Here is a 13,028-nt window from a genome sequence, read left to right on the forward strand (position 1 = left end):
ACTTCTATTTAAAAAAACATTGGTCAACTGCAAAATAGTTGACTTGACTCGTATATAGACTCCATTTTCATATGAACACTTTAGAGACATGCATACATTAGAGATTAATTGCTAGAGATGCCACTGAGAGATAATAGCTTGCTGTATTGCATAACTTCATTATGGAAACTACAACTGGATCTCCGATTCCATGGATCCCGGTTTATTAAATTTCAAAATATATTTTTTGTTTCAGACGATGTTTTAAATATTTCGCCATGTACATGTAGATACTAGCAACATCTCTACAACACTTAGGTTACATAAAAGAAAAGCATAGGTGCAGATCAACGAGTTTGTTATTTTTATATAGGATTCAACAAAAGTATATTTATTATAAAATATTACAATTCTGGAGGGAATATATATCCACATTTATGTGTGAGACTTAGTTTTATAATTTCACTCAATACGAGTTTTAGTTAATTTCAAAATTCTGTGATCCTTTCAAACCCTGGTGCCAAAATAACACATGGTTTTATTATCGTCTATAGAAGACGTGAAAGACTGGAAGGTTGCCTTCTCATCAATCAAGTAAAATCCAGGTGTGGCAATACCACATTCGAAACAGCAATTATAATGTTTAAACGGGTTTGGTCTCGTCAAAGAGAACATGGCATGTGTAATTAATCAGGTAGTGGATAAATTATGCAGCGATTGCTCCATGGAAGATAACAGATCACTCACTACATGAAACTCTTTTCTGGTTTGGCCACTAGCCAGCTCTCGATCTCCTTCTTGAGCTCAACCTGCAACGCGAATTGCCCCTTCCCGAGCACGACGCACATCCTCTCAAGAACAAGCGCGTTGCGGAACACAAGGCTTGCCAGCGTCCTATGCTGCACGTCATATTGGTAGTTAACCATGTTGATCTCCTTCACGCTGTGCCGCAAGCACGGCATGGAGGATAAGCCCGACTCGTCAGGAACTAGGAGATTGTCGACAACTATGGACCGCTCGTACTCTTCCTCCTCCTCATCGTCATCATCAAGCTCTTCTAGCCGCCGCCTGTAGGTGATCGGCTCCGCCTTTTGTTTTTGTGGGTTTGTATCCATATACAGCGAGAGAACCTCGAGGTTTGGCGTGTGCTCCAGCATCCTCCGGATCCCATTAACCGAGTCGCTGCTTTGAACGGGTCCCTGTAGCTCGAGCCGCTTTAGATTGGAAAACGTGGGGAACACCGCGAGGAATCCGCTGTCTAGGCCTCGGTGGTGTAGATGCAGGTGCTTCGAGTCCGAGACTTTCTCGAGAAACCTTCTGAACCCGACGAACTCCAACTCATTATTCGGCCTCACTCTGCAAAAGCGGATGGTGCACGAAGCCAATCCCGGCGAGCCGCTCAGGGACAAGAGCGACTCCTCGGGCACTGAGCCGCTGTACTCCAGGGATCTTAGCTCCGAAGCATCAATGATTACCTTGGCAATGTTGTGGCAGCACCGGAGAGCGAATCTCCGGAGGCGCTTGTCGAGGACGGTGAGTCTTTTCAGACGGCTGTTGGCCTCTAGCGTCAGGTCAACGAGGCGTGAGCAGCTCCACACAAGTCTCTGGATCATGTACCCTGAATCGTCGCCGCGGATACCGGTCAGATGTAGCGCCTCGAGGAACGGCAGATCAACCGTCTCGGGTACATTCAGTTTGCAGTGGCTGAGGCACAACGTTCGTATGGCGGTGCAAGAGAAGAGCGCGGTCGGGAGGACATATCCCCACCCCTCATTATCCTTCGTCTCCTTTTCGTCATTGTCTTCGTCTTTGCGGCGTTTGCAGATCGGGCCGATGTGGAAGCGTAGGTCGAGGTGGAGCTCCTCATTGCCGCTTCGACACAGCACGTCGAAGAGCCACTGGTCGACGGCGACCTTGTCCCACCCGCTGCAGCTGTCGAAGGCGAAGCGGAAGCTGCGCAGCGGCACAGGGAGCACGCTGGTGGTGCTAGCGCACCGGTTGCGGCGGCGGAGGAGCGCGGAGCTGATGCAATCGAGGAGTATGCCGCTGCAGCTCCTCCGATCCGCGGCCTCCCAGAAGTAGGTGTACAAGTCGTCCTTACGCTCGCCCTCTACCTCCTCGAAGGAGATGGTGTGCACACTGCAAAAGATGTCGCGCCATCGGCGGCCGAGCATGGCCGCACGACCAGCTTCCTTGGTGGGGAGGAAGGAGAGGACGTGGCCCAGAACGTTGTCAGGGAGATCGCTGATGCGATCTGTCCGCCTCGACGGAGACGACTTCTTCCATGGAGGTGACGCCATGTCAGTCGTCCGGTGCTTTGCAACTTCCGGTCCGGCAAAATAATGTTGGTACTAATAATCAGGATCGCCCCAAGCTAACGAGTAGCAGTATATATCAAGGATTTCCGGGCCTAGATGGTTTCTGTTTCATAGGCGGTGGTGGCGTGATTACAATCCGAGTAACTACCTATACTACTGTATTTACAAACAAAAATCGAAACAGAATCGGTGCGTCCGCCGACTCGAAGTCTTGTCAAGCATCAAAGGCGGTGACCTGGGCACCAAAATAAAAAGACACGCACCTCACACGTCGCGTCTCCAACGGGGAAGATGAAGAGGCAGAGGCAGAGGCAGACGGACCGGCTGAGCGCTCTTCCGAACAAGGCGCTGGAGTGCATCCTCTCCAACCTCGTATCCGACGAGGCCACGCGCACCTGCGCCCTTTCCCGCCGGTGGCGCCGCGTCTGCACGGCTGTCCCCGTCATCGACCTTGCCGACCCCAAGAAAGGCAACCGGGACACCTCCTCGGACAAGTCCATCCCGGTCTGCTTCAACCAGAAGGTGACAGGCGCGATCCTGAGCAAGGCACCACCCCGGACGCCCATCCGCACCCTCCGCCTTGACGCCTTCTCACCGCCGCGAGATCTGCTGGACCAGTGGATCGTCACCGCCGTGTGCTCCGGCGCCCAGGAGATCCACGTCAAGCTCAGGTACTGGCACGACTACGAACGCAGGCTCTGCCCCTTCGGCCCATCCAAGAAGGCATCGGGAGACTTCGACAAACAACAAAGTGACAGATATGTCAAGACACATCAACGTCTCTTCAGGTGCAGCACGCTTCGCCACCTACGCCTCACGAACTGGACGCTCGATCTGCCGCAGGGCATGCTAGCCTCCTCGCTGCAGACGCTCTGCCTTGCGAGGATCGTGGACCCAAACGGGCTGCTGCCGCTGCTGCTTTCCAACTGCCCGCGCCTAGCTGACCTGACGCTGCAGGAGTTCCCGAGCGTCAAGGAGATCTCGGTGGAAAGTGCCCACCTGCGGAGCTTCGCCATGATCTGCTGCCACCATGCCAGTCGCGTGAAGTTGCACAGTTCCTGCCTGCGGTCGCTGCACTACAAAGGTGGCCTTCCTAGTGAGTCTCTCTTCGAGGTTGAAAACTATGAAGGAGTCGTGGCACTGACGATTGAGATCTGCGAAGACCTCTCCAAAAGGGAATCAACGGAAGTTGCTCCGGTCACTGCACTCATCAGCCGGTGCACCAAACTGACATACCTTCGCCTTTCCTTGCGCCCATCAATGGCTTACCACTGCGGCTTGTTCGCAGACTCTGTACGCAGGTTACCTATTAGGCAGTTGGACCTCCAGGGATGCTTGCGCAATAACCATGACGTCCGGTCTGTTGCTGTCTTGCTTCGTGACACCAAGAACCTGGAGGTGCTGTCTTTGTTTCCTTGGGACACAAAGACTCAAGAGAAGAGGTCCTTCTGCTTGTCCAATGATGAATCAGATACTGAGCACAAAGACAACGGTGATCATCAGGTCCACCATAGTAGCCGGGTGACCGACAATCTGCGCCAGATGTACATCAGATGCTTGGACCACAGGCTGAGAAGAATTAACATTGTACAATATAAAGGACTGAAACTCGAAAGAATACTTGCACATTTTCTACTTTCCAGGGGTAATACTTTGGAGAAGTTCTCGGTTACCTCAGCAATTGATGGTTCCCAACAAAAGGATCAGATTGCACTTGATGGTTCCCAACAAAAGGATCAGATTGCATGGGAGGATCAGGTTGCATGGGAGGATCAGACTACAAGGCAGCTAAGATCATGGAGATCCAATCGTCATACCAGAGTAACCGTAAATTGACGGCAGGAAATGTTGTCCTTGCGCTTGTATTAACTAAAATTGAGGGAAAAAATCAAGTGTTATTTCTTTTAATAAGACCAGGATATTATAGTATCATGCTTGGATATTTCTCTGTTGAAATTATTTAGTTGGAAGAACAGACTACTTATAAGATAGACCACATGTTACCAACAACTGTCAAGAAACAGGAAACAGTAGTTCTACATTAGTTGCAACAGAAGTAAAAAAAAGTATCAATCCACTACTAAGTTTTTTTTTTGAGGGGTCAATGCACTACTAAGTTCATTTGGAAGAAAAGACTACTTATTAGATAGACAACATGTTACCAACAACTGTTAAGAAACTAGATGGATTCCGCGCATTGCAGCGGGAAGCCAAGCAAAAGCTCTAATATTCCTCCAGGCATTAAAAAATGATTACATGGACACTACGAATTTCTGAAATCATAAGCAAAATAATTGGGAAGTCTTCGTATCATTTGCCTGGCCACTCCAAGATGTGCAGTCCTGCATAATTGTTAGCTAAATGTCAATATATAACAATGTATAGAGTTCTAAATCCATATGAAAAAATGCTGGTGTGAGGTTTGATAAGAAAAACACACCAACCAACCATTGTTCGAAAGTTATGCAATTTGTCAAATGGAAATAATAATTGTACCGTAGCTGAGAAAGAAACTGTAGGACAAAACGAAACTGCCCAAATTCAATTCTGGGAGAAAAGAAATATTGCACAAAATGTATGTCCTCACATTGAGAATTTACACCAAACTAATGCTGCAATTTTTTTTATAGAAATATTAGCATGATTAATATTCCACCGGCAATGTACATTCTCACAATCATCTAATAGCAGAGGGCGTTCAGTCAACTATTTTGCTTATGTTCTTACCTTCTCATTTGCCAGACTGGCAGTACAAATGAATGTATTTGCCAGATGTAAGTTTGACCCGCAAAGGTATAAATTCAACAATATTTGGTCAATAGATAAAGTTGTGTTATTTGCCTGTGTTGTTGTTCTTTACCTGATCAAGTATACACATGATGTTACTTGCAAGTTAAAATGAGTTTTTTTGGCATTGTTTCGAAAACTTTATCAAAGGAGAAACAATCCAAATCCCTATTTTTTTCCTTCTGTATTTTACTTATTGTTTTACTTGCATGTAATAAACGAACATAAATCAGGTATGTTGGCATGAAAAATTCATAGAGAAATACGTTACAGAGATGCATATGAAACAATATATCAAAGATGAAGCAGTAACTTTGGAGTATTGTCCATTTCTAACCATGATTTATTAAACATAGCAGAATAGATGTTAATCGAATTGCACATGAAGCTACCACATCAACCTCTAAAAAACCAATCAACTAGATCACTTAGTTCATGCAGCCAAAATTATGTACATGTGCTAAGATAAACTATATTGAAGTATATTCACCACCGTAAGTATGAAACAACTAGTTTTAGCTGACCAAATGATCGAAGGCATAGTTGCAAAAGTAAAAACGGAGCAGCTTACCGGAGGTGTTACTAATTGTAATAACTTGAAATCAGATTTCAAGGTAGAATCCGATGCAATAGCATCGTCATAAGGTGTAGAAGAATCAGAGCGGCTTGGATCTTGATGTAGTGTTTTTCACGGTTCACCCCATGGCTTCCAAGGGAGGGCTTGGCTTGGTGGGATTAATACCCCACACAGGTGTATTGGCATTTGTGTGAATGAAATGAATTGCCAAGAAGGCGAAGAGAGGGGGGTAAATGATAAAGGAATCCCAATGGTTTGTTTCAGTTGATGCGCGCATGAACAACGGAAAATGAAGCATCAACCGGATGAACTGATGGACATGAATACATGATGAAAGAAGGGGAAAAAATCGGATGGCTGCGGTTAATTGATGATATGGCTAGGATGCATGTTAAGATAGCCAAATTAAATGATCCTCTGGCGGGGTTTTGCTTTATAAGGGATATAGACAGAAGATTCCATACACAAACACCAGAACCTCAAGATTAAGCTACTTAAAAAACTTTTGGGAAGTTGAGATAGTAAATACCAACCATTAATGCTCAGTGAGAAACTAAGGAAGCTATTCAATTAATACGGAATGCAAAATCAGTTGACATGATTGGCAATGCAAAATCAGTTGACATGAATAAGCTATTGACATCAGGATAAGCTCCCACTAGCAACGCAATGTTCTCGCCTTAACCTACAACATGTAACGAAGGTGTATGAGGGTACTGGTTCCTTTGTCAAGACCGAAAGTGGTTTAAGGCATAGAAAGTAATGCTCATGAAAATAAGTCAGCATATTAAATAGATAGCTATGTCGGAATGATAGATAAGTATCACATGTTTGCACTGGTTCAAAGCTGGTCTGATTTGTAGAACTGAATGCGTGTTAGATCTCTAAGTGAACATGAATCATGACATTGCTGACAAAACAAACCCGTGTTACAGTGGATGTGTACAGGCTTAATTAGTAGAAAATGATCAACAACACTCAAATTTGCAGACGCCCCATTGACGTTGATGGCAGTGGCAGGTTGAGGGGCAATTTCTGCGAGGCTCGTAGGTCAAAATCATGATTTTGCATAAGTTGTAAACTAGGTGAAAGAGAAAAACAGGCACCGAAGCATTTGCTCGAACATGTAGCAGGCGTCGCCGGCTATGTGTTAAGCGTTGGCATGTCGCTGGCGGGCGGCGCGCGCTACGGAAGGAGGGAGGAAGGGGGCGGGAGAGTGGATGGGGTGAGGGGCTGTCAGCGAAACTGCAGCGATGCACACAGTGGAGGACGGCGCTCGGAATTGGGAGGGCGGAGACGGCGAGTGGCGCGCGGCGGAGCGTCTCAGGTCGGATGGAACGCGTAGTAGGAGGGCTTGAGCGCGGTGGGTGAGCTCTCGTGAATGCAAGAGGGCTATGCCGGTGCGGTGGTGCCACGGCCCAAGGATATCACCGGCGGTCAGCGGCGCAGGCCGCAGGCCAGGCCAGGGGCACGGCCGTTTCCGCGCTGCGTACTACACGGTTTGGCCGATATCATTTTCTGCGTACTACACGGTTTGGTCCGCTCCAAAAAAATTATGATACTCCGTATCTATTTTATCTCTAGTCTTATGATGATGATCAACTGTGAACCTCTTGCGATTTGACCAATTTAAAATATGATCAAATACAAATCAATATCAACCGATTTGCCATAAAATATGGACGCACTCACGCACCTAGATAACTGATATTTATCGGGACTTGGTGTTTTGGTTCATAGATCTAATAAAATATATATTTTTTAAATTTATTTTAAAATGTTAAAAAATCTTGAAATAAAATCTTGAGAGTGCATCTTTTTTTTTTGAGAGTACGCCTTTATACCATATCACAAGCTAGTCCGAAGATAACCACCACGACAACACAACTACAAAGCAAAAGAGGCTGCCCAAAGCTGAGAAACATCGCCGCGTCTCGACCGACGCCGAACACCTCCAAAGAACAACCACTTCCACAGAACTTCTCTCGTCAATGCACCATCCACTCTTTATGCCTAAAAGTAGGCGGCAAGCAGACGGAGGAACTTGAAGAACCTTGAGGAAGACACCGTCTTGGACTTGCCGTTGACGATGTGATTGCGCCACTGCATCTCGAGCTTGGACAGCGGTAACATTGGAGGAGCGCAACGAAGAACCTTCAAGCCGTGTCTCTAAACACGATGCTCCCAACGGAGAGACGACGTCGAGGACGCCGCCATCGTGCCGATCCTACTCTGAATCTAGGCTTTCACCCAGAGACCCCTACCAACTGCAAGAGAGTGAGGAGGACGTTGACGCACCTTGATGACGCAAACATAGACGGTCTAGATGTACACTCCAATATCTTTTTCCGAATTTTTAAGAAATATGATTTTGTATAGTGGGTGCGTCTACACCTATGAGCCAAAACAGATTCCCTATTTATCGATCGACGTCATCCTAGAATTTGTGACATTGAATATTTTTTCTCGTGAACAATTCTTTTACAGATGGACATTTTTTTACCTTGTGAACAAAGAATTGAATAAGTACTTTTGTTTGTTATTTAATAGGTGGACAATAATTTTACGTAATAAATCTTGATCTTTTAAACTTATTTATATTTTTTATAATTTTATATGTTTTATATTGAATTTAAAATACTTTTGTCATGGTCCATATTTAACCGCGTTAACTGGAGTGCGCAACCTAAAGTACCAGGTAGAAGCCGACCACTGTCCGCGGATCCACCGAAATAGGCCACTATCCACGGATCCACCAAAACGGAGGCAAACTAAGAGCATCATCACCGGCGCTCCCTAAATAGTTGCTGGCAGGGGCGTCGGCAGTGCCATATGGGGTTCGCCGGCAGACCATCCTCTATTTGGTGATGCTGCTCCCACACCGGCGCCCCTCGTAGTGTAGCCCCAATAGGAATTTAAATTTAAAATAACATTTAAAAAACAAATTTAAACGAAATTCATACGAATTTTATACAAAAGTACGTCGAATTTAAACCTAAATAAAACTTAAACTTAATCCTAATCTACTGGCCGTCGGTTGGGACGTGTGACGGGCCTGCCTCGTCGTCGTTCTTCGCCTTTGCCGCCTGCGTCCGTGCCCGCCTCTCGTCCCTTGCTTCGCGCATCTGGCGGTGGAGCATGGCGGCTGGCGTCGCAGCAGCTTGCGGCGGCGTTGTGCCTGCGCTGCCAGCTTTTGGCGAGAAGCCTCGTTCTCGGCGCGCCTCGCTTGCTCGCGGGCGACCGCGTCGTAGTGGCGATGAGCGTTGAGCTCGTAGAGGTTCTGTCGCTCCGCCTCCATCAAGAGGCGTCCCGCCTCCTCCGTGGCCGCTCGCTGGCGCGACGTCTCGAGGGCGTGCTCGAGATTAGCGTCGTTGATGAACTCCCGCTGCTCCTCCTTCAACCTCTGGAACCGCTGCATGTTCAACGACGTCAGGATCGCCGCCAGCTCCGGGTCGGGGGGTGCTTGCGGCTGCTCACCTCACTGCGCCGCCTCCTCCGCCACCTCAGCTTCCGCATCTGCGACGTAGGCCTTGCGCCACACCGTGAACCTTGGGTCTACGTCATCGTCAAAGCTGTTGTCCGCGTCGGGCTCCGGCTCCAGCTGCGGTGGTGGTGGTGGCTGAAAGGACACAGATGCCGCCTAGAGGGGGTGAATAGGCGGTTTAAAACTTTTACGAAAATGGCTTAACAAATGCGGAATAAAACTAGCGTTTAATTTGTCAAGCACAAAACCTATATAACTAGGGTTCACCTATGTGCACCAACAACTTATGCTAAGCAATTCAAGCAACTATGTGATAGCAAGATATATAACTTCAAGCACAAAGGCTATCACAAAGTAAAGTGCATAAGTAAGGAGCTCTGGTATAGGAATAACCGAAGTGACGCGGAGACAACGATGTATCCTGAAGTTCACACTCTTGCGAGTGCTACTCTCTGTTGGACCGGTGTGGAGGACAAGTCACTCCAAATGCACGAGGGTCACCGTATTCTCCTTGAGAATTCCCACCAAAAGGTATGTCCTCGATCCATTATGGAACCTTAGGGTGGTCACCGAACCCGCACAAAGCTTGGAGCTATCTCCACAACTTAATTGGAGGCTCCCAATAAATCGCCACAAAGGCCTTGCCCTTGAAGAATCTCCACAACTTAATTGGAATCCCCAAGAACACCACAAAGACCACAAAGACCACTAAACCGTCTAGGGTCCAAAGACCCAAGAGGAACAAGCTCCCGAAGTGAATATCTCACGAACTTTCACCTCCACGTACCATCGCGGAGAACCCAAACCGATGCACCAAATGCAATGAAAAGAACACCACAAAGATGCCCAAATCCTTCACTCTCAAATTCAAACAAAGCTACTAAAAATATTGGGGGAATAAGAGAGGAAGAACTAAAAAGGGGAACACAAAATACTCCAAGATCTAGATCCCAAAGATTCCCTCACAAAGAGGTGATTTGCTTTGGTCAAAGTATAGATCTAGATATCCCCAATATTTCTCTCAAAAAATGCAAGGATCATTGGATGGAGAGGAAGAACTCAAGCTCACAAAGAGTCAAACAATGGAGAGGAAAGCTTGAGAGAAAGAGGAAGAAAAAACAAGTGATAGAGAGAGGAAAAGGCTTAAATAGGGGGCTTCCTTTTTTCTGCCCGTTGGGCTGCAGAAAAAGTCTTGGGCCGGTGGCTGTGTGGACCCTGGTGTGCTGTGCGGTGAGCCGCTCGTGGCCAGCGAGGCAGCGCACGCAGTGAGTGGGACCCACGCGGGGATCGACGCACGCAGCGATCAAGCGGGCGCACGAGCGCGTGCCAGGGCGGAAATCCTATACACCGACCAGGTCGGTGCCTACCAGGCACCGCACACCCTGGTCGGGTATTGGGCCAGGCCCAGTTTCACTTTTTTTCTTTATTTTTCATTTTCTATTCTATTTGTGTTTCTGTTTTTTTTTTCTTTTTTCTATTTTCTTTTTTGTTTCCTTTTATTTTTATTTTCTGTTTATTTTTATTTTTGTTGAACTGAAAAAGTTCAAATTTTAAAATAGTTCAAATTCGAAAAAATTCAAATTTGAAAAGTGTTCAAAACGAAAATTGTTCAAAGCTAAAAAATTGTTCATATCCAAAAAACGTTCATAATAAAAAAATGTTCACATTTAAAATATGTTCATTTTCGAAAAATATTCAAATTTTGGAAAAAATCGAATTTTTGAAAAATGTTCATTCTAAAAAATGTTTATTCCAATTTGAAAATTGTTTCAATTTGAAAATTGTTTCAATCTGAAAAAGTTCACATTTTGAAAAAATCAGGTTTGAAAAAAGTTCAGAATTTAAAAATATTGAAAACTTAAAAGCACAAAAAAACAGAAAAAGAAACAGCAGGAAAAAACGAAAATTTGAAATAGCCAAAAAAACGTTGGGCCGGCCCAATACCTACCAAAGGTTGTGCGGCAACCGGTATCCACCGATCGGGTCGGTGTACAACACCTCCCGTGCCAGGGCGGGCGAGCGGATGCGCAACGTGAGGCGTGGCGTGCGGCCGTGCGGGCGTGGAGGTGGCCCCAGCCCACATGGGCGGGGCCCATCGAGCGGAGCGCTGGTCATGCGTGGGTGGAGGCCGGAACCCCTGGCCTGGGCCGACCGGTACCTCCGGGCCTGGTACCGGTTTCGGTACCGAAAAAAGGATTTAGGAGGCTAGGGGTTACTGGGAGCTGGGCTAGGTGGGCGGTAGCGCGGGCGGAGGTTTCGGGCAAAACAAAAATGTTCCCCTTTTTTCTTTTAAACTTAAACTTCAAATGCAAATAACTTGACATTGGAAAATCCAAATGAGACGAATACAATTTTATTGGAAAGAGGACGACAAGAGCTACCCCACAAACTAGTGGGGGTGGTTTTATAAGAATTTTAGAGGGACAACCCCTCAATACAAGAAACCGAGAAAACCACCCAACTCGAGAACGCAACAAGTGATATACGCGAAATCCATTTTCGATGAACTAGAACTTATCATGGAAATAACCACAAGCTTTAATACACCACATGGATAAGATCCAAATAACAACCAAGAGATATGATGCAAGGATGCAAAGGTTTGACCGCACTCCGAATGATACGATCGAGTTACTTACTCGAGAGCCCCTTGATAGAACGACACTAAGCCTATAAACCGGTCTCCCAACTAAACCACGAGACCGGTAAGATGAAACCCTATCAAGAGCAAACCTTAACCTTGCGCCTTCCATTTGAGCTAGATGATGATGACCTTGACCGCAACAAGATGAAACACTGTTCTTGATTGTGCTTGCTTGATGAAGATGAGATCTTGCGGATTGCTCCCCCATACTCCACTCATTTCTTCGTATTGCAACCTTGAAGCCAACTAATCGTTCAAGCATTGCTTATGGACAACTCCTACACATATAACTCAATGCAACCATTAGTCCATAGGGATTGTCATTAATTACCAAAACCACACATGGGGGCTCTATGCACTTTCAATCTCGCCCATTTTGGTAATTGATGACAATCTCTTTGAGAGGGTTTATATAAGGAATTTAAGTAACAAATAAGTTGAATACATAGAGCAAACTCCCCCATAATATATGCATGTGTGAATGAACTTTGAATTCCATTGCATATATTGGCAATCAAAGCCTAGTGGAGTTTCCTCTAAATATTCAACCAAGCAAGACAACAAGATGCAAAGCATGAAGGCCCAAGCAAGGCAACAAGATGCAAAGCATGAAGGGAAATACTTTGACACAAAGTAAGAAGCATAAAACCCAATTCCCTTAAACCCTCGAAACTTCTCCCCCATTGGCATCCATTGCCGAAATGGGTGAAAAGTCTAGAGAGGTCAATATAGTGAGACTTCCTCCATAAGGTGTGCATTTCTCATATTGTTAGTGGAATCAAATGCACGTATACAATGATGAATACTCGAAGGGATTCAAATTATATTTAGGATCAAGGATTGCAAAAATATTACAAAGTCAAGAAGCTTCAACACATGAAGCAAGCAATCAAATGAACCCAAACATGGACCCAAATGAAAGATAAATATTATGATAAGATCAAGTGGAGTGCTCTAAATAACATAAGGAAGCTCCCCAAGGGTTTGTGCACACAAATAGACATTTTTTATTGGAATATAGGTGCACAACCATGGTATCGTCACTCACATAATATTATTTAAAGAAAAAGATACCAAGTGAAATAAAGTCTTATGATCACCGCAAAATAGTGCTTTAAATAAAATGAGGAAGCTCCCCAAGGTACATGCATAAATTAGATTGTTGTATTTGAATAAAATATGCATAACATGGAATCCTCACTCCCTCATAACCACTTAAAACACAAACAATTGCAAGAG

At 45.6% G+C, this 13,028-nt stretch overlaps 1 protein-coding gene across 2 annotated transcripts; it reads right to left on the minus strand.

The window, feature by feature from the left end:
• Window positions 1–205: 205 nt before the first annotated feature.
• LOC127336760 (F-box/LRR-repeat protein At4g14103-like) lies at window positions 206–7,132 on the minus strand. Of its 2 annotated transcripts, none has more exons than XM_051363599.2 (2): window positions 3,971–7,132; window positions 206–3,830 (listed from the first exon to the last, which is right to left on the minus strand). In XM_051363599.2, the coding sequence occupies exon 2, from the start codon at window positions 2,277–2,279 to the stop codon at window positions 726–728; it is 1,554 nt and encodes a 517-aa protein (XP_051219559.1). In that variant the 5' UTR covers window positions 2,280–3,830; window positions 3,971–7,132; the 3' UTR covers window positions 206–725. The 2 variants fall into 2 exon arrangements, with proteins under 2 accessions (XP_051219559.1, XP_071682895.1); XM_071826794.1 differs by having other exon boundaries at window positions 206–3,866.
• Between the last annotated feature and the right edge of the window lie 5,896 nt (window positions 7,133–13,028).

This window comes from Lolium perenne, chromosome 2 (genome assembly GCF_019359855.2).
Source record: "Lolium perenne isolate Kyuss_39 chromosome 2, Kyuss_2.0, whole genome shotgun sequence".
Taxonomy (NCBI): Eukaryota; Viridiplantae; Streptophyta; class Magnoliopsida; order Poales; family Poaceae; genus Lolium; species Lolium perenne.